Here is a 22,528-nt window from a genome sequence, read left to right as displayed (position 1 = left end):
GTCTGTGGTGGGAATGACCCTGTGTTACTTCTGAGGTTATTTAGAAGAGCCTTGCAACATCTCCTGGGACATTGCCACATTGACTCTGGGAGAAGCCAGCCACTCCGTAACAAGTCTGATTGCCTAAAGACCTCCATGTTGTGAGGAAGCACAAGCTAACCACGTGGAGAGACTATGTGCAGAGAGGCGCCCAATCAGCCTTCAGCTGTTCTTGCTGTCCCAATGGAGGAGCCGCACATGGATGCAGAGTCCGCTAAGGATATCCTGCCCAGTCTGGCATTCAGATGATACCAGTCTCAGCTGCCATCTGATAGCAACCCCGAGACTCCAAGAGCGAGCAATCACCTAACCTCTGCTAACCCACAGAATCATGAAAGATAATGACTTGCTATTTAAACCACTAAGCTTTGAAGTGCTTTGCTGTGCAGCAATAGATACTTGGAACACCCACCATTGTAGGACAGGATGGCCATGAAGATAACCAGGCATTTTCCATATCTATCTTTTGTCAGTCTCATTGACGTAAGTATGAGAGTATGCCTTTCTTCTCTTCATATGAAATGTAGTTCCACCAATGGCCATGAGGGCTAAATCATTCCATTTAGAGTCATGACTATTGGGAGCATTTTGAAAATATCCACACTGTAGAAATAGTCCTTTCCCTCCCCTCCATTATTTCTCCCCTCGTCACGCACCAGTATACTTCCTGGATATCACATTGTCTGTGAAATGTGCCCAGTTCACTGGCTGCAACGATGCTTTTGCAGCAACAGGCATCCAAGGCAGGTTTCCTTGAAGACAAAGCCAGTGAGAGGAATGGGCTCAGAATCAGGGCCAGGTGGCAGAGGGAGACACTGGGTTTCTCCTCATATCTTGGAACCAGCTTTTCTGAAGGTCTGTTCCAAAGATCCAACCAGGGTGTATCCCTTTCCACTGACATTACCATATTTTTTTTTTTAAGATGATACTTTAATTTCCTTCTCTATTCTGGAAAAGACAATGGAGACTCCCCTTCCCCCCGAGTTCAATGAAACAAGGTTGGAATTTTTCAAAAGGAACATTTACTAGGAAACTAAAGGGAAACCAAACAGAATACAAGAGAACAGAGGCAGAGTTGCAGATGGGCTCAGGGAGTTCAAATTTATAACCAGCCTCTGGCCACAGCTGGACTGCTAGGCAAAGCTTTCCAGATACAAGCCACTTGCCTGCTGGCCCTTATTAAAGTCACCTTCTATTTCATACCAGCAAGCCAGTGGCATACTCAGCCCTCGAGGCAGGAAGATCTTGAGAGCAGGGGAACAATAGGCTCAGCTACCCCAGGATCTCCTACCAAGGCTCCCCATCCCAAGGACAAGTCAAAGCTTATTGGGATGGCTGCCTGATATCTACTGGGGCCAGTCTGGTTTCTCTGGGACCACCTTTCTGGGCTCATCTGCCAGGATCTAGAGATAATATTTCTGCTGACTATCTTGCTGGCACTAGTCCTTCATGCTTTGGTTCTAAACACTGGTATGATGGAAGATGTCTGAATGTGGAGGAATAGGCAGAGGGGAACCTTGGGCAAAGAAACTGAATTCTTCTCATGTCAGCAGACATAGGCAGAACCCTGGGTTCCCTGTCAATTTTCGAGGCTGAAAGCAAATCAGAGATGGAAATGGAATACACAGGCTGGGGAACATGTGAAGCTGGAACGTAGTAACGCTGCCTCATACAACCAAAGATCTCCATCCTTTTAAGATTTGACATCAAGGTAGTTTCTTGTACCAGGCAGCCTTGGCAACAAGAACTTTCTGAAGACCTGCCTAGTCCGTGCTTCTACCCAGTTAATCCTGTATGGAAGTGTTAATTCAAATGAAGATAACGAGTTTCCCAGGAAGGTAAACTACAGCCCAACTACGGATTCTTTTGCAGAGAGACTGTATGAAAGAGAAATGCTACCTTGGAGAAATGGTGCAAATGTATGGGCGGGATACCTCACACCAATGTTGGGGAAGAGAGGATCACTAGGTAACACCCCCAGCCTCAGGGCATGCTGAGACCTTTGGTTTCATTTGTATAGAAGCAGAAGCAAGGAGGATGTGGAACACAGCTGGCAGTGGGTTGGCTGATGTGGTCACAAAGGATGCTGAGTAATGGATGTGATACCCGGGGAGAGCCCTTGACCTTCACTCTAGTAGGTACTTCCATTCCCCAAGTGCCATGAATGTGATATATGTATCTGGAAAGGAAAGGAAACCTGTCTGTGGTTGCCCAAGGCTATGCCTCTGGGCTGTTGCATATGGAAATACCCAGAAGGCACTCAGGCCAAGAAGGCCCCCAAAGCTGTGCCTTCAATCAGGGACCAGCTGTGTCATTTCTTCACGAACTCAGCTCACTCAATGGTACATCTGTTTCTGAGGTTCTTCCCTTAGAAGACAAATGTACCTGGGAAAGGGTATTTCAGATGCCTATGCCATTGAGATGCATGCCTCTCTAACAGGGAAGACAATGAACTTTCATTCTACTTGCCAATACCAGTTGAAAGGAAGTGGCTGCTGGCTATTCTGAAAACAGTGCTGGGGATTCTGACTCTGGGTTTAGCAGAAGAGAGGGCCACAATTAACTGGTACTCACTGCCACAGACAAGGGAGTAGGCAGTGAATTTGCTGTGAACTAGACCGCTTTGCACTCGATTTTTTCCAGGGTAATGGCCTGCTTATCCTATTACTCTCCTGGGGCTATTCTTTGCAAAGCTGGAGTACTTCTTGGGTGAAATTATTTTCTGGAGATAGTTATTAGCTCAGTAGTAGTCCAGTGTGAATTAGATCTGCTGCCTACTTAGCACCTGGATAGATTTTAAGATACTCTGTCGTTCCAGGGCCTTCAAGCAAAACACCATGTCAGAGTGACACTGCCGGGGCAGCTGCTGTGAACCCCTCACCAAGGGCCCCGTGTTAATCATTGCGAGTCCTGGCACTAGGTGCTTTAGTACTCTCACTGTGTCAGGCGGTTCTTCCACAGTCCAGTCTTGATTCTTGGCCAGAAGAGATGTGCTTCCCCTACAGCACACCACCTTAGGCCACCTGAAGATGGCTGGACCATCCACGTTCAGCAAACCCAACCTGGAAAGAGGGCCAGTTATTGCTGTGTTTACAGCTGAGCATTTGGTCACTAGAGTCATCTGGATGTTGTTGGATGGGAAAAGTTACTGAAGATCTCTGTAAGATGGTGGTCCTATTGGGTTCTTGACATAAGTGGTCCTCTTACCCACAGTCATCGTTTCTGTAGGAAAAAGAAACAAAAAGAATGCTTTGGTTTTCATTCATATAAATATATTTTATTTCAGTTTTCTCTTTTTAATTGAAGTACAGTTGATTTAGAATGTTGTCTTCATTTTTGCTAAACAGCAAAGCTGTTCTGTTACACATTCTTTTTAAAGTGTTCTTTTCCATTATGGTTTATCATAGGACACTGAATATAGTTCTCTGTGCTATACAGTAGGAGTCTGTTGTTTATCCACCCTATATAGAAAAGTTTACATCTGCTAACCTCAACCTCCCACTCCACCCCTCTCCCAACCCCGCCAGCCTGTCCTCCCTGTCTTGGCAACCATCAGTCTGTTCTCTATGTCCATGATTCTATTTCACAGATTGATTCATTTGTGTCATATTTTAGATTCCACATATAAGTGGCATCACATATTTGTCTTTCTGACTTACCTTACTTAATATGATAATATGAGAACATGGAGTCGTTCTCCATGTTGCTGCCAATGGCATTACTGCATTCTTTTTTTAAAGCTGAGTAGTATTCCACTGCATATATGTGCCATGTCTTGTTCTTTTTTTACTTTATTTTTTGTTTAATTCTGTTTTTGGGTATAGCCAGTTAACAATGTTTTAGATTTCAGATGAATAGCAAAGGGACTTATCCATATATATGTATGTATCCAGTGCTTCCCCAAACTTTCCTCCCATCCAGGCTGCCACATAACAAGAGCTCTATGTGCTGTGCAGTAGTTCCTGGTTGGTTATCCATTTTAAATAGTGTGTACCTACCCATCCCCAACCCCCTAACTATCCCTCTTCTGCCCCCCAGCAACCATAAGTTTGTTTTCTAAGTCTGTGAGTCTCTTTATGTTTTGTAACCAAGTTCATTTGTATCAATTTTTTTTTTTTTTACCATACATAAGGGAAGTCATATGATATATGTTCTTCTTTGCCTGACTTACTTCACTCAGTATGACAATCTCTAGGTCCAGCATTATTTTATTCTTTTTTATGGTCAAGTAATATTCCATTGTATATATGTACCACATCTTCTTTACCCATTCATCTGTTGATGGACGTTTAGGCTGCTTCCATGTCTTTGCTATTGTGAATGGTGCTACTATGAACACAGGAGTGCACGTATATATTTGAATTAGAAATCTGTCTGGATAAATGCCCAGAAGTGGGATTGCTGGACCATATGTTAGTTCTTTTTTTAGTTTTCTTGAGGAGACTCCATATGGTTTTTTTACAATGGCTACATCAACTTACACTCCCACCAACAGTGAAAGACGATTACTTTCTCTCCACATCCTCTCCAGCATCTGTTATTTGTAGACTTTTTAATGATGGCCCTTCTGACTGTTAGGAGGTGGTTGCTGCTGCTGCTAAGTCACTTCAGTCATGTCCGACTCTGTGCGACCCCATAGACAGCAGCCCACCAGGTTCTGCCATCCTTGGGATTCTCCAGGCAAGAACACTGGACTGGGTTGCCATTTCCTTCTCCAATGCATGAAAGTGAAAAGTGAAAGTGAAGTCGCTCAGTCGTATCCGACTCTTGGCGACCCCATGGAGTGCAGCCTACCAGGCTCCTCCGTCCATGGGATTTTCCAGGCAACAGTACTGGAGTGGGTTGCCATTGTGCTACCTCATTGTAATTTTGATTTGCATTTTTTAATAATTAACAATGTTAAGCATCTTTTCATGTGCCTATTGGCCTTTGGAGAAATGTCTATTTAGTTCTTCTGTCCACTTTTTGATTGGATTGTTTGGTTTTTTGTTGTTGAGTTACATAAGCTGTATATTTGGAAATTAAGACTTTGTTGGTCACATTGTTTGCAGATATTCTCTCCATTCTATACACTGTCTTTCCTTTTTTTTTTTTTTTTTGTCTGTGGTTTCCTTTGCTGTGCAAAAGCTTATAATTTTGATTAGGTCACATCTGTTTATTTTTGTTTTTATTTCTACTGCCTTGGTTGACTGACCTAAGAAAACTTTTATGATTTTTGTCAGAGAATGTTTTGTGTATGATCTCTTCTAGGTATTTTATGGTGTCAGGTCTTATATTTATGTCTTTAAGCCATTTTGAATCCAGACAATACTGCAAAGCCACAGTAATCAAAACAGCAAGGTATTTACACAAAAACAGACATATGAGTAAATGGAACAGAATAGAGAGCCCAGAAATATTAATAAACCCACACACCTATGCTCAGTTAATCTTTGACAAAGGAAGCAAGAATATACAAGGTGAATATACAACTGTAGCCCACCATGCTCATCTGTCTATGGGATTTTCCAGGCAAGAGTACTGGAGTGGGTTGCCATTTCCTTCTCCAGAGGATCTTCCCGACCCAGGGATTGAACCCAGGTCTCCCGCATTGTAAGCAAGGCGCTTTACCATCTGAGCCACCAGGGCAGTCACACACCTATGCTCAGTTAATCTTTGACAAAGGAGGCAAGAATATACAAAGTGAAAAAAACACTTTTTAGCAAGTGATGTTTGGAAAATTGAAAGCACATAAATCAATGAAGTTAGAATACACCCTCTCACCATACACAAAAATATTTCCTTTGTTTTTTAAATTGAAGTATAGTTTATTTATAATGTTTCAAATATATAGCAAAATGATTCAGTTATGCATATTTATATATGTTCTTTTTCAGATTTTTTTCCATTATAGGTTATTATAATTGAATATAGTTCCCTGTGCTAATAGTAGTTCCTTGTTTATATATGCTAGCGTGTATCTGTTCATTCCAAATTCCCAGTTTATCCCTCTCCCCTTTCCCTTTGGTAACCATGTTTGTCTTCTATGTCTGTCATCCATATGTTTTTAATGTGTATCAGACAAGTGCCAGGCACTGTGACAGATTCTGTTGATAGAGATACCATGAGGAAGACACATATCCTGCTTTCAAAGAGCTCACAGTGGGAGATATTATTACAACATGAGAAGCTGAACAACAGAGATATGTGTAAAATGTGTAGGAGCAAAGAGGAGAGAAGAGCTAACTTTGAGGGGACTGAGGTCTATAGAGAGGACCATAAGGATGTCTTGAGCTGGGCCATTTTGGCTGAAGAGGAGGTCATCAGGAGTGAAAGAGGGAAGGCCACTGTGGGCAGAGGAAAGAGCCTGTGCAGAGGCAGGAAATGGCATTGAAGGAACTATCAGAATGTGGTGTGAGGAGTGGAGTAGGAGAAATTAAGAAGACTGGGGAGCAGAGGGTCTGCGTGGGGTGACATACCTTCCCTGTTCTCAAGCTGTGAGGATGGGCTCTTTGACTGGAGCCCCAGACTTAAGAGTAGGAGGAACTCTTGTGAGTCACACTCAGCCCAGCATTCAACTTAATTTAAACTCAGGGCATCTTCCAATACAGACTAAGAGTATTAATGCTGCAGTTACAGAGAGAAAGAAAACTGCAGTTACTTCCATGGACACAGCAATAACAAAAATCAAACATGTAAACCATAGGAGAGCTGCAAACATTCTCAAACTGGAATGTCTGGAGTGCATTTCAAAGATCAAATGTTCATGTGTGAGGCCATCACAGAAGGTAACACAAGCCAGAGGGTACCCGGAAGAAGGAAAACGAGTCTGTCTCTGGCCTTTGGCTCTGAAGTGTGTGCATGGGTGTGGGCATACCCATACCCCTGGGAAAGGATATTATTCTCTGGATAAGGAGGAAAATGTGAATGGATACTTCCCCTATATTGTGATTCAAATACAACAAAAGTTCCCAGATACTCTGGAGCACCCTCCAATTGGCTCTACTTCCCAACCCACCATCCACATTAGGTGCTGGTTCCCAAAAGCCCTTTTGTCAGCTGTGAGACTCATACCTGCAGGGCAGCTTGCCAGTTCCTGAATCTTTTCTTATCAGGAAGGCAAGCCATCAACAGGCTCAGGCCCACCAATGAATGCCATGTGGTCTGGAATTAGTGTGCTGATATTAGCCAGGGCGGCCACATGCCTTCAGTTTTTGATTAACTATAGTGATATGAACTTTACAAACCCTTAAAAGAACCGTCTGAAGCTCTTTACTGAAGGATACAGGGATGTAGAGAGATTAATTTTCCCAAAGTCATGTTATCGGAGCTGGAATTTGATCCCAAGACTTCTAACTAGTTTAAGCTTCACAGTATTTACAATACCCAAGACATAGAAGGAACATAAATGTCCATCAACAGATGAATGGATAAAGAAGATGTGATACACACACAGGAATACAACTTGACCAAAAAAAAAAGATTGAAATAATGCCATTTTCAGCAACATAGAGGACTCAGAGATTATCATACTAAGTGCATGTTCACAAAGATAAATACAAGATATCACTTATATGTAGAATCTAAAATATGACACAAATGAATTGATCTACAAAACAGAAACAGACTCACAGACATAGAAACAAAGGAAAGGGGGTTAGAGAGGGATAAATTAGGAGTTTGGGATTCGCAGATACAAACTACTGTACATAAAATAGAGAAGAATAAGGTCCTACTATATAGCACAGGGAACTACGTTCAATATCCAACAATAAACCATAAGGGAAAAGAATATGAAGAATATATGTAAACTGAATCACTTTACTATACACCAAAAAAACACAACATTGTAAATCAACTACACAAATTAAAAATCTTTTAAAATGAAATTAAATAAAAAGTGGAAGCTTTAGCAATTGCATAATTTCTAAGTGCACTGTACAAGTTCAGTCTATACATCTGAGCTTCCGTCTTGGTTTTCTAGATACTCTGAACCTAGCCAGATGGGGCAATTTTAAGAAACCCTAGTCCAAGATAGTAGCATGCAGCAGGTGCTGTATTCCACTTACAGCTTCCCACCTTCTTATTCCATTTCTCTGGATTGCCCTGGCCAGTGGCCTGCATATGTATCTCACTTGTCCCTTCAGTTCTCGATCCCATCCTTCCCCATTATGACCTTAGTTTCATTTCTTCATCTGCAGAGTCCCTTCAGACTGCTTTGGGTAGAGCTCTTCCTAAACATTCAGCCTCTTGGACTACTTTTGCATCTGGTTTGTTGCCTAAGGCATGTATAGAGGGCTGGGCTATGACCTCAGCCCATTTTTTTTTTACCAGTCCCCATACCCAGGAATACTACCAGCAGAGGCCATGCTGCCAATGGCCAAATCACAGCACAGCTCCAAGATGACCTCTTTAGCTGGGCTTTGGTCACTTGGTGAATTTTGTTATGTGACTCAAACTCAGCCCCTGGGAATACTGCGGAGGGCCCTACTGGTCTACCCCTTCTTCAGCTGGGTGAATTTTCTGGGTCCTGATCCTGCCTGATCTCAGCATCCTTGTTTCCCTACTCTGAACAGTGCCACTAAGTCCCCAGAGTGCCAGCCCACAAGATGAAGTCTGCCAGCCCACAAGACGAAGGGATAAAGAAGTTTCAACACATTTGGTGGAGGGGTATGGTCACTTCTACCAGGAATCTTAGCATTTTTTCTTCAAAAAGAGAACAAATGAAAAATAGACAAATACATGAAATAATCATTACAGCTGAATATTTTTAACACAATCTGCTCAGAAACTGACTGATTAAATATAAAATTTTGAGTATGCCATGGGTGGATTGTGCTGTGGCTCAGTTCCTTTTGTCTGTGCTGTGGAAGACTTGAAAAACTCAACCAATGTCAAACAAACAAACAAAAAAAACCCAAAAAGCAAATAATACTTTTCTAAACACTTATAACCTAATAAGTGGTTACCTAGCCAAGATTTCTAATAAATGAGGTATGAGGAAAGATTTTTCTACAGTTTAGAAGAGCACTGACCCAGCAGGGGTGGTGGTGGGATGGGGTGGTGGAGACTGTGGCATCCAGACCAGAGACAGCAGTGATGGTTCGAGCTCTGGTGGCCATGAGGCTGTGTGGCTGGTTTCAGTGCCGGTGTCAGGACCAGGGGCAGAAGAAAAGCAGCGTCCTTGTTATCAGGCAGTACCAGGTGTTTAGAAGGTATTAGGAACTTCAGTAGCATCAACAGGAAGTGGTGGTTACAGTCTTATCTGAACAGAGGGGATTTTAAGCAAATTCAATTGTCCTGAGACATATGGATTTGATTTGAATGAAATTGAATTGAAACCAAAGATGAGAACTGTCCCGATGAAAACTGTAATGTGAAGTGACATTTCGATCACAAAAATGACAGCTGATGTGAGTCAGGCCATTGAGACTGACCCCAAATTAAGAACATGAAAAGATTGAGTGGATCATTAGATAATATCTGCCTGTGAATTGGAAAATGGGTTTTGATTACAGGAAGTATCTAAGGGCTTTGAAATAGGAAGCCTGTTGAAAATTGAAGTGACTCATTACATGATTCAATCTTATTGTACTTAAAACTGTTAAACTTGTACTTTAAAATTTTATTTAAAAAGCATAAAAATCTTGGGATTTTGCTTATTTATTACTTAACACAGATCTGCAAATATATGAAGAAACACCATCCCCTGCCCGCTTAAAATCTGAGTCTTCCCTTTTCAATTTCCCCAAGGAGGGCTGTCTTCACTTTCCTTTGCCTCTTGAAGAATCAGCATGTTAAAGAAAGTGTGAAGGTAACTGCATTTCCAGCCAGGTGTGTGTGTATGCGTGTTAGTTGCTCAGTCGTGTCCAACACTTTGCAACTGGAGCCTGCCAGGCTCCTCTGTCCATGGAATCTCCAGGCAAGAATATTGGAGTGGGTTGCTATTTCCTTCTTCAGGGGATCTTCCCAACCCAGGGATCAAACCCAGCCAGGTGACTGGGGCCAAAGACAGAAAACGGAAGCATCCATTTGGGTATTAATTACTATTTAGTGAGCACTCAAGCACCCTGCTTTGCCCTAAGAGATTTGCAAACCTTATCTTGTTCAGTCCTTGCCTTGACCCTCTGTGATAGATGTTAAATTGCTTTTTTTTTTTCTTACAAAGGTAACTGAGTCTGAGAAAAGCCAAACAACAACAAAGGTTGTAAATGGCAGAGCCAGGATCTGCCATCATATGTGTATGGATCCAAATGTGTGCTCTTAGGTCCTGTGCCTGGGACAGCAAATTATGACACCTTGAATGCCAACTCCATTATGGTGCCCTTCTAAAAAGGAATCTCTGTTCAGAAAGGAATCCTGAACAGTCCAGAGTTCGTAGGAAAGTGTTAAGATCCACTGTCAAGTCAACCTTGAAGGGAAGGCGGTGAATGGTGACATGTGTGACATACAGGCTGTTACTAAGAGGGATTCATCAGAAAAAAGAAGCAAGGGCTATAAGTGTGGCGTTGTTCAAAAGATAAGAAGACCGTTGTCATGGCTTTTCAGATGAAGGGGCAAGTTAGGGAACTGCTGCAAGGAAAAACTTATTCCAGTTGATGAAGAGGACTTTTGGGGTTGGTTACTCCAAGTTTACATTCAGTACATTTATTCTTAATTTGTCCCACAAGCATTTACTGAGCACCAGGCACTAGAAACACAAAGATGACCAATACACACCCTTCTCTTGAAGAGCTCACAGTTGTCAGTAGATGACTTGAGAACTAAGGCTGATGAGAAAGAAAAGGGAAAGTAAATGAAGTCTCATCAAGAAGCTCATTTGTAACTGCTAAGTGCTACACGCCTGTGTATGTGTGTGTGCATGCGTGTGCAGTGGTAGCTCCATCTACTCAAATCAGAGAAGGAAGAAAAAAGTTATGATAAAAAAATTGGGTGAGGGTTAATGTTGAAAGGGTCTTAGGATATATGTGACACACTAGATTGAGCAATAAAATTCCACTTCAAAAGTCTGAGGATGAGGATTTCCCTGATGGTCCAGTGGTTAAGAATCTACTTTTCAAGGCAGGCTTCCCTGTGGCTCCAACAGTAAAGAGTCTGCCTGCAATGCCAGAGATCCAGGTTCGATTCCTGGGTTGGGAAGATCCCCTGGAGAAGGGACTGGAAACCCATTCTAGTATTGTTGCCTAGAGAATCCCATGCCCATGTGTTGCAACTACTGCTGTAACTACTGAAGCCTGAGAGCCTAGAGCCTGTGCTCTGCAACGAGACGCGACCACAATGAGAAGCCTGTGCACGCTAAGAAAGACCCAGCACAGCAATAAATAAAGAAAGCCTAAGAAGTCTCTTGCTGGCAATGCAGCTAGGAGAAACCAATCAGGAGAACATACTGCCCTTGTTAATGAACAGCTGTGGTGAAACCTCCCTGGGAGGCAACCATGCCCATCCCAGGTCCTGGCACAGGTATCCTGTCTTTGTAATTTGGAACTCAGATCTTGGGTAATCTCAGTCACTGTAGAGGACTTGAAGAGATAATTCTATTCCTGTCATTAGGAATAGTAACTTTGTAATGCCAGAAAGATGTAACAAACAAGAATTACAAATGATGAATTGATGCTTTTGTGTAAGTTATATTTATTTGAGTACAATAGCACAATTTTGCTTTGTTTATGCTTTTAAGGTCAATGGTTAATGAAATGGTATAGTAGAAATTTACCAGATTTATGATTTTAGTGCACATATTTAGGAGAACTTAACTTGCTAAATTTATAGTCAATAATATTCCAATGTTTAGGAAAATCCAATATACTAAATTTATGAATTTGATTTTTCAAAGATTTTATTTATTTAATATTGACTTTGCTGCTTCTCTGTTGCTGCACAGGCTCTTCTCTAGTTGCCCGAGGTGGGAGCTCCTTTCTAGATGGGGTAGACTCAGCAGTTGCAGCTTCCAGGCTCTAGGGCAGTGGCTCAATAGTTGAGGTGCATGGGCTTAGTTGCTAAGTGGCATTTGGGATGTTCCTGGATCACGGACTGAACTCATGTCTCCTGTATTGGCAGGTGGATGTTTTACCACTGAGCTGCCAGGGAAGTCCTGAGTTTGATTTTTAAGATGCTGAAATGCTCAAAGTAATTTAAGCTAAATGTATAAGATTTTATTTATTAACATTATAAGAGTTAATATTCCTTGAGAACAATTTGGTTTAACACCTACTGTGTTAGATATTTGAAATGTTTGACATAACAACTTGTGACCTTAGTTTGAAATGTTTAAGGGAAAATAGTCAATCATTGTTTAAACAGTACTTAAATATTAGAAGAGTAGTTTTTTTTTTTTTTTTGCTAGATTTATAAAGTTTTTTTCCCTTTAATTTGAAATATTTAAGAGAATTTGATTAAGTGTGAAATTGGCTTTAGAACTCTAGGGAAATTTAATCTGTCAAATTAATGAGCTAATTGAGAATTAAGCAAAGAACAAGTAAAACTGAGCATTTTAGTTTCACAACTAAATGATTAGATTTATAACCATTATAATAGTTAACACTATGCAGGATTTAGTATGTACTGTTCTAAGCATATTACATGTATTAATCCATTTATCTCCTCACCAGTTCTCTGAGGTGGGTCCTGTTATTATTCTCATTTTATAGATGAGGAAACTGAGGTACATAGATGTAGAATAAGTGCCTTACCAAGTGCTTCCAACTAAACTGCTTCAGTTCAGTTCAGCTGCTCTGTGTGTCTGACTCTTGTGGCCCCATGGACTGCAGCATGCCAGGCTTCCCTGTCATTCACCAACTCATGGACCTTGCTCAAACTCATGTCTATTGAGCCGCAGATGTAGTCAGAGCAGGTAATCAGGGTCAGATGAGGTCATGAGGGTGGGGCCCTCATGATGGGATTAGTGCCCTTATAAGATGAGTCACCAGAGAGCCTCTCTCCTGCTCTCTCCCTGCTTCTGTCCACCCACCATGTGAGGACACAGTGAGAAGGCTGTCATCTTCTATCTAGAAAAAGAGCTTTCACCAGAATGCAATCATGCTGATCTCTAACTTCTAGCCTCCAGATCCCTGAGAAAATAAGCTTCTGTTGTTTTAGCCTCCCAGTCTGTGGTATTTTGTTATGGCAGTCTGAGTTAAAAAGCCTCTTGATGAAAGTGAAAGAGGAGAGTGAAAAAGTTGGCTTAAAGCTCACCATTCAGAAAACGAAGATCATGGCATCTGGTCCCATCACTTGATGGGAAATAGATAGGGAAACAGTGGAAATGGTGTCAGACTTTATTTTTTTGGGCTCCAAAATCACTGCAGATGGTGACTGCAGCCATGAAATTAAAAGACGCTTACTCCTTGGAAGGAAAGTTATGTCCAACCTAGATAGAATATTCAAAAGCAGAGACATTACTTTGCCAACAAAGATCCGGCTAGTCAAGGCTATGGTTTTTCCAGTGGTCATGTATGGATGTGAGAGTTGGACTGTGAAGAAGGCTGAGTGCCAAAGAATTGATGCTTTTGAACTGTGGTGTTGGAGAAGACTCTTGAGAGTCCCTTGGACTGCAAGGAGATGCAACCAGTCCATTCTGAAGGAGATCAGCCCTGGGATTTCTTTGGAAGGAATGATGCTAATGCTGAAACTCCAGTACTTTGGCCACCTCATGCGAAGAGTTGACTCATTGGAAAAGGCTCTGATGCTGGGAGGGATTGGGGGCAGGAGGAGAAGGCGACGACAGAGGATGAGATGGCTGGATGGCATCACCGACTCGATGGACGTGAGTCTGAGTGAACTCCGGGAGTTGGTGATGGACAGGGAGGCCTGGCGTGCTGCGATTCATGGGGTCGCAAAGAGTCGGACATGACTGAGCGACTGAACTGAACTGAACTGATACTAGTTTCCTTGATTTCTCTTTTTTCCCCTACCTTTAAGTGTTGGAATGTCCCAATTTTTAGTCCTTGGGCTTCTTCTCTTCTCCATTTACATCTGGACCTACTTCTGGAATTCTAGATTTCTGTCTCTGCCACGTGATATCTCCCTGTAGATGCATCCAGTAGATGTAGTTAAGTCAAATGTAGTTAAGTCCAACTCCAGAGTGCCCTACATAGGCACACCCCCTGTGGCCTTCCTCAGCTCACTTGTGGGAACTCTACCCCTTCACTTCTGTTACCTCCATCCCTTCACTTCTGTCACACCCTACATCAGCAAGTCCTGTTAGGTCTCCTTCCAAAATCTATCCAGAATGTAACCACTTCTCAACTCTACCCTTGCTTCTACACCGGCCCAAGCCTCTACTGCTTCCATCTGGATCGTAGTGGCAGACTCCTAAAGGTTCTCCCCACTTTCACTCTTGCCCTGATATAGTCTATTCCAAACACACAGAACCAGAGGGAATGGTTGTAAGCCATCACGTCACATCTCTCTTCAAAATGCTGCAATGGCTTTTCTGTTCACCTCAGAGTGGGAATCAAAGTTCTTATGAAGATCACTAGGTTCTGTGCAACTGGGCCCCACCCACCCCGTGTACCTTTCTGATCTCATTTCTATTACGCTCCCTCTCAGCCCTATTACTCTCCCACACTGCTTACCTCACTCCTTGTACAGGCTTCCTACAGGCCTCAGTGTTGGCTGTTACTCAGCCTGTATTTCTACATGGCTTGCTCCCTAATCTCTTTCAAGTGTTTGCTCAAATGTTTCAATGCTCCTCAAGGCCTACCATTACCTATATTAAAATAAACCTTCTTTTAAAACACACAACCAACTAACCAACCAACAACAACTGGGACTTCTCTGGTGATCCGGTGGTTAAGACTCTGAGCTCTCAATGTAGGGGGCTCAGGTTCAATTCCTGGTCGGGGAACTAGATACTGTGTGCAGCAATTAAGACCCAGTGCAGCCAAATTAAAAAAAAAAAAATTTTTTTTTAACTTTTTAAAAATTAAAAAAAATTTTAATTAAAAAAAAAACTAAAAGAAAAATCACTACCACGTTTCTGATTCTCCTCGTTTTCTTATATTTTTCACAGTACTTATTACCTCCAACACAATGTTCACTTACAATGTTTCTTTTTTGTTCCTCTTACTAAAATATAAGCTTTCAGTTCAGTTCAGTTCAGTTGCTCAGTTGTGTTCGACTCTTTGTGATCCCATGAATTGCAGCATGCCAGGCCTCCCTGTCCATCACCAGCTCCGGGAGTTCACTCAGACTCACGTCCATCGGGTCAGTAATGCCATCTAGCCATCTCATCCTCTGTCGTCCCCTTCTCCTCCTGCCCCCGATCCCTCCCAGCATCATAAATATAAGCTTTATGAGGACAAAAGTTTTTGTCTATTTCTTTCTTGCAGATGGATACTCAGAGTAGTATGGCACTCAATTAATATTCACTGATGAATAAGTAAATGACTGAGTCCCCCACTTCCCTCTCAAAGTGATTGTTTTAAAGGCAGCTGGACTGATCATTACTTGGACAGAATGCCACAATGTAACAAATGATGCAGGAATGCAAGGAGAATCTTGAAAGGTTGTTGAGACAAGCAGCCAGTATGGTGAGCACAAGGGTGAAGGAATTCTGAGCTTCCTGGAGGAAACAGTCACGGATCTTCCATTGTACTTTTAAACTCAGGTGATTCTTTTGCAGAGATCTTTGTGAGAACTGTCCGTTCTTTTGTTTTGCCACAAATATCACCTGAGACGATGACTGAGAACTTGCCTGCACTGAATAGCTCTATGGCTGCCGTCTTTCACTTGGAGAACTGGGTGCTGGAAGGAAGGTAGAGCTCATTTAGTCCTCAAAAAAAGGGAGCTTCTTCAGCTTTCAGAGCTAGCACTGGGTTACTTGTATACATTAATAGAACCATATGCCTGTATGTTTGAAAATATGACATCCAGAGTCTTTCTAACAAATCAGCAATCATTTTCCAAGTTGTAAGACAGAAGAAACCGGAATTCTATCCAACAAGAAATTATTCGACACTGACTTTGTGCCAGGCGTTTTGCCAGGTACTGGTTACATAATGATGAATAACAGTCTCTATCCTCAGGGAGCAACTGGATGTGCTGCAGGTGACTCGTACACAGATAACATCAAGTGTCATCAAATGCTAAGTACGGGGTGAACACAGGGGACCAGGAGAACTCAGACCAGAGACATTTAACTCATAGCGGGCGGATCTTCAGAGTGCTTCCTGAAGAAAATGACAAGTGATAAGATGCTTAAAAGATAAGCTGGATCCAGCCAGGCAAAAAGGGGTGGACAGGACAGCACACACACAAAAAGAAGGGAAAGCAGGAGCAGGGGCCACGGAGTGAATAAAAAAGCATGATGTGGACCACTGATAATTGGGCCCAGCCTCAACATAACAGGAGGAGGTGGGGGAGGAGTCACAGAGGACCTTGAATGTCAAGATAAAGAACTTGATCTTGTTTAGGACAAAGCAGAGTAACTGAAGGATTTTAAGTATGAGAGCAACATGTCAGATTTGTGCTTGAGGCTTTGTGTGAATTAAGACACAGGAATCCCGCCAGGCACACCCACCACTTGTCAGTGGAGAGGAGAGAGGTGACCTTCACCTTCCTAGCTCTCCTCAGCCCCGCTCCCTGGTGAAGGTACTGCCTACAGGGCAGTCTGCACAGCCCTGGGGAAGAAGCTCCTGTGGGGACTTAGTTATTAAAGGTAGAGCCCAGATCCTATGTTGTTAGCCTGAGAAGCTGGGGTCAGGAGAGGCAGGATTATTCTGCACAATGACGTGAAGTGCGCTCCTTCCACGCAGCTTCCTATTGGCAGGGACAGTATTAGGTGGATGCTTCTTTCTCAGGTTATAGAACTTTCAGTTTCCCATGAGCTGTTTTGTCTCTGCAGTCACTCCCCAACCCTTAGGAAAGCTTCATTCAACACAAGAGCCTGGCTCCAGCTGTGTTTTGGGAGAACTGAGGCAGCGCTATGTCCACACTTGGGGAAAGCAGGGCAGAGAGAAGCTGGGGGCTGGAAACAGCATTTCCAAGACCTCCAAAGACGGGCAGCAGAGAAACCCAGGCGCAGCTGGAAGGAGAAAGGGTGAGCACAGTGAGACGCATGAGACACGCAGACAAGCATTGTTTAGGGGTTGGTTGAGCCAAGAGAGGACAGGAAGTCAACTTAGGGCAGCAGAAAGGGCAGAGGCTCAGATCAGACAGGATCTGAGGACCCTGGTCTTTCATCAAGGGGATGGAAATACAGTGATAAGGGAGAAAAGTGACTGAGAGTATAGCAAGGCCAGGGAAACAGTGGCTGGTGCTGCATGAAGTGGGGATTGGTGTTACCTGTGGGGATGCTGCACTCACCTGGCTTTGTTAGGAGCACCTGGCCTGTCAGACGAGGAGCAAGTAGAGGGGACTGGATGAGGAGGCTGAACTCAGCTCCTCTCCCTGGGGCTCCTGACGAGGGTGAGGGTGGGACACGAGACTGCAGGGGCAGCCCCTGACTCCCTAGGACTCTGCATCCCACCCACAGCTCTTCCCAAGTCTTTGCTCTGCTGTCCACTTCTCATTCTGGGTCTCTGTCCAGTGTCATCTCCCCACCTCGCCACATAAAGCCGGCTCCCACCCGCTCCTATCACGTTTGTTGTGTTTCCATCCTCCATCTCATCGAGACTCATTTTCTGTTTATTTTTACGGAATATCTGTCTCCTTCGCCAGAACGAAAGCTCCATGGTGCCAGGCATTTTGCCTGTTGCTTGAACACTGGTTCCCCGAGAGTGGAAGAGCAGGCAGCAGGTGCTCAGTGAACACGGACTGAATAAATGCTGAGAGCAGACATCATCAGCACAGCTGAAGACTACGGTGGGGACTGACGTACACCAAAGGCCAGCCCCCGGCAGTTAGAGGAACATAGCCTGGAGTGTGTTCCCAGCTCACCCGGCCACCACCCCCTCCATCACCTCTCCACCACAGCGCTGAGATGCTGAAAGTAAGACAGCTCTCTCTTCATCCCCTTCCACCCAACCCCACTGTCAGCTATCTGGACCAAGACTGGGCACCCAAGTCAAGATGGGCAATGAGAGAGCCTTCAACGGGAAAATGTAAAAGAGTACGGAAGAGAAAAGACAGAGGGATGTGAATGTGTGGGGCGGGGGTGGGGAGAGACGAATGTAGTAGATGATGAAAGGAGAGAGCGGAGTCAAAGCAAAAAATAAACAAACATCTGGTTTTCCTAAAGTTTCCAGTTTCGGCCCCAGTCCTTCCTGGAACATAGATACCTCCCCACCCTCGAATTCCAAGAAACTTCCCTCAACTCTTACAAAAAGTCCCAAGCTAGTTCCATTTGTTTTCTATTATCTAAACAGAACTTCAACTAGAGGAGGAGGTTCTAGGTATGCATGTCCTGCCATATCCCAACCTGCCCGAAGCCCACGAGGCTCTCCACAGCCTGAGCCAGAAGCTGCCGTGTCAGGGGGTGAAGCCATGCCCTGCACGAGGTGGGGCTGAGAGTTACTCCTGCAGTCTGCAGCTGGGCAGTGCTCGTCACCTGCAGGTCCCAGTGCCCCCTGTCCTAACTGTTCTCACTTCACGGTTCCAGTCCTGTGCTAGGACTTCCGTGTGCCTGACTCTGGAGGTCCCACCACCCTGCCTGCCCCTGCCAGCCTGGCAACCTGTCCCTGGCACAAGTCCCGCACCAGCATCCCGTCAGCTACCCATCGTGCACCGCTCTCTGAGCCTTTCTTCCCTGTTCCCACTCTCACTTCTCTCCTCCCCTCCTCGTGTGGCTTCGGTCCCCTCGACCCCCAACTCCCAAGCTGGGGCGTGCTGGGTGAGGAGATGCGAGGTGACGTGAGCAGTGCCGCTTCCCTGTCCCTCAGTCTGTCTCCCAGCCTCCTCAGGACTCACGAGCACTTTCCCCACCACTCAACTCTGCTTTCCTTTGATTGGTTCCACTCTGGGCTAGGTTCAGCTACTGTGATGGCAAGACTGCCGCCTACTGCTCCACACTGGCAACCTCACAGCTGGGTCCAGTGGAAAGACGTGACTCCTCCTGACAGCTCCAGCCAAACTCCCGGCCCTTAACTGGGTCACGGGGCTGCCCTGAACCAGCTCCTGATTTGTTGGGTGGACACAGACCAGGCACACATGGAGCATGGAGCGGAGGGTGAGGCCAGGTCTACCCAAACCACAAGGACAGAGGGAAGTGGGTAGGTCCTCAAGAAAAACGGGGTTCTGCCAGAAGAGAGAAGAAACACTGTAAGAAAGACCCTAAGTTTTCACTTCAGAGCTCTTCCTACTAACATAAATAGGGAACATCATGTTCCAATCTGAAGGAATCGAATCTTTGTAGCTACAAAGTTTAGCCTTATTAGAATATAACACTGAAAAACACATTTGTGGGAAAACCCCACAGAATATAACATGACTTCTAAAATGAAAAAGAGTATTCTATTAGCTTTTGGGTTTCTTTTAAAGGGGGCTTTCAGTTAATCGGTTTTACTACATACTGTTCACTGCACATGAGACCGGTTTTGAAAATTATGGTAACACTGAAGCAGATGATTTAGGCAGGGGACAGGGGTGTGGATCGGAAGAACCCCTGGAGGAGGACATGGCGACCCACTCCAGTATTTTTATCTGGAGAATCCCATGCACAGAGGAGCCTGGTGGGCTACAGTCCATGGGGTCACAAAGAGTCGGACACGACTGAGTGACTAAGCACAGCACAGCACAGGGGTGGAGACAAACAGCAGAAGCAAAACAACTGAAAGTAAATTAGCAAAGAACCTACATGATAAATCATCTGGGAATGTGAGGTTAAGGAACAGTGAATCAGTGCCAGTGGGATGAAAACAAAAGAAATTTCTGGAGAGTTTTTAGGCGTTGTTTTGTTTTTACCATCTTCATTGAGCTGAATAACAACTGCACAGAAGGGAAAAAATCTTTTAGAACCAGCAGAGCTGACCAAGCATGTGAGAACTTGGCTGTACTGGACTGGTAGAGCTGTATCTTCTTCCAAGCTACAGATCTGCTGGGATATGAAGGTTTGTGCAAAAAAAAGTTTTTATAGGAAGAAGGCAGGAGAATGAAAAGAAGAGAGCAAGTGAAATGGATATAGGTTACCCACTTCAACTTGATGCGAAGCGGTGAAGAGACAGCCTTCCCTAAGGTGTGCAGAGAGGTCCCCCCTCTGGATCCAGTCCAAATTGCCTTGGTTTCTATGCCCAAGAAGCAGTGACATGGATAAATACTCTGGTTTTAAAAGCTCTGTATGGAATCAGAAAGATCTATTTAAATCTGTATGCGTCAAGTTTTGCTGCAATAACAAGCAACCCCCAAATCTTAGCTGCTTTCAACAGTAAGTCTGTGGGTTGGCTACAGCTCTGCTGGGCTCAGCTGGACCTGGCTCCACACAGTTAGAGGTCTGTTTCTGGGTCTTATTGTTCTAGGACCCAGGGAATTCCCATGGCGCAGGCCAAAAGCTCAAGGAGTCAAACACAAATATGTGATACTTCTTAAAGCCCTCACCTGGAACTGTCACCCTGCCCATAGTCTACTGGACAATGAAGTCCCATGGCCAAGTCCAAGGCATTGGATATAAGGCCCTCGGGGAATGTGGAGATGGTGCATTGCCGGGAGCCGGCATATTGCATATTGAGTGCATATTGCATATTGAGTGCAGCACTTTTCAGGATCTGGAATAGCTCAACTGGAATTCTATCACTGCCGGTAGCCAGCGTGAGGAACTCCGCCCATGACAAAGGTCATGAGGAAGGAGGCTCGGCATACGCAAAGGCGGGATCGAGCTTCAGGAGTCCCCCTGGAAATTCTCGAGCATATACCCCCAAAACCAGAGTCTGCCTACTTTCTGCTTTGTGCTTTCACCTACACCTCTGACTTTACGGGGGGCTGTCCCCCACTACCTCTCTGAAAAAAGTTAGCTTACAGCTCCAGTTAATAATTCCTGGGTGTGACAGTGTTTAACCTACAAACTCCTTTGGAAATCCTCTAGCCTGCCTGAATAGGTTTTTCCGGCCTCATGTGATTGTTCAGAGCCTCCCAACTGTGAGAGGCAGGAGATGTTCTAAACTGTCTAAACACAGATTCTTTTGAGTAGTTAAAAGATTGATTAGAAATTGTATTGGTGAAGGGATTTTCACTTGTTGGGCCAATGTTTGCTGCTAAGTCTCCATATCCCTTACCTGCTGTGTCCCTGGCAGTGTATTGATTAATATAATTGGTGTAAGTAGTAGCTTTAATGTTTGTAACCTGGGACCCTTGAGTTAATTCTTTTTCTTGTTGTAGCCCACCACACCTTTGCTCTGTAGGAATGCAACTTTATCTAATGCTTTTGGAGGGTGGCTCCTGACCAATCACCTTTAGAGAAAAATAAGTTTTCTGAAGAAAAGGTCTTAAAATGTTAACAGGCCTCCGGGCCAGAAGATGATGCAAATCACCTAAGCTTTTGCATATGATAAGTTTGCAGGAAGAAAGCCTGGTTTGCTGCAAGACTCTACCCCTTCCCCCATTATCCTCTGTGCATAACTTAAGGTATAAAAACTACTTTGAAAAAGTAAAGTGCGGGCTTTGTTCACCGAAACTTGGTCTCACCATGTCGTTCTTTCTCTTACCTTCTGGCTGAATTATTCAGCCTCTTTTCTCCACTGAATTTCCTCACTGAGCTATCCTTATTTCAGCCTCTTTTCTCCACTAAATTTCCTCACTGAGCTATCCTCATTCTATTACTCTTTATATCCTTAATTAACGTTTAATTAAGCAGTTGTTTCCTGATCTTCGCCTACGCCGTCTCTCCTTCGAATACCCTGGATCAGCTGGGGCTGGTCCCCGGCAGTGCATGGCAACGGATGGATACGCCATCTGTTCCGGTAGGTCTGCTCTACCACTTACTTGCTTCTTGATGCTTGACAAGCTAGTTTGGTCTCAACTTTTTTCATCTGGGGAGACAATACCGTTTGCCTCACAGGGCATGGGTTAAATTAGATGACTTAAGTACAGCACTTAACACAGAGCCCTGATGGAGCAGATGTTCCATGTGGGACAGCTAACGTCATCTTATTATTATTACTTTTTATATTTATTTATTTATTTGACTGCACCAGGTCTTAGTTGTGGCATGTGGGATCTAGTTCCCCGACCAGGGATCAAATCTGGGCCCCCTGCATTAGGAGCACAGAGTCTTAGCCACCGGACCCCCAGGGAAGTCCCTCGTCTTATTATTAATCCACGGTATCGGATTATAAGCAAGGCATGCCCGCTTGTCAGGAGCCCAGTGATCAGCACTGGAGAGAAGGTAGGACACAGGACTGGCAGGTTACGTGGGCACAGACCAGGGCAGCAGAAGAGGAGGTGGTGGGCAGGCAGGTGCCTAAGAGTTGAAGGTGGTGGTGGGGAGGCCAAGGGCACAGGAGACCAAAGCGTGTGAACACAGGGTGATGAACACATGGACGTGCGCGTGAGAGGTGGCTCAGACAGCCTCGCAACAACTCTGGGAGAGCAGCTGGGCTGAGGGAGCTTGTGGTTTTATCTTCCCACCCCCAAGGCAGCCTGG

General features: G+C 44.3%; 1 protein-coding gene across 1 annotated transcript in view; it reads right to left on the bottom strand.

The window, feature by feature from the left end:
• Positions 1–1,041: 1,041 nt before the first annotated feature.
• SYT9 (synaptotagmin 9) overlaps positions 1,042–22,528 on the bottom strand; it is a 218,757-nt gene continuing 197,270 nt past the window's right edge. The window contains exon 7 of the mRNA XM_027563174.1: positions 1,042–3,261. Coding sequence (XP_027418975.1) covers positions 3,253–3,261 — 9 coding nt within the window. The 3' untranslated portion in view covers positions 1,042–3,252. The remainder of the gene's footprint in view (positions 3,262–22,528) is intronic.

This window comes from Bos indicus x Bos taurus, chromosome 15 (genome assembly GCF_003369695.1).
Source record: "Bos indicus x Bos taurus breed Angus x Brahman F1 hybrid chromosome 15, Bos_hybrid_MaternalHap_v2.0, whole genome shotgun sequence".
NCBI lineage: Eukaryota > Metazoa > Chordata > Mammalia > Artiodactyla > Bovidae > Bos > Bos indicus x Bos taurus.
Note: the sequence above shows the minus strand (reverse complement) of the source record. Positions and strands in the feature narration are given on the sequence as shown.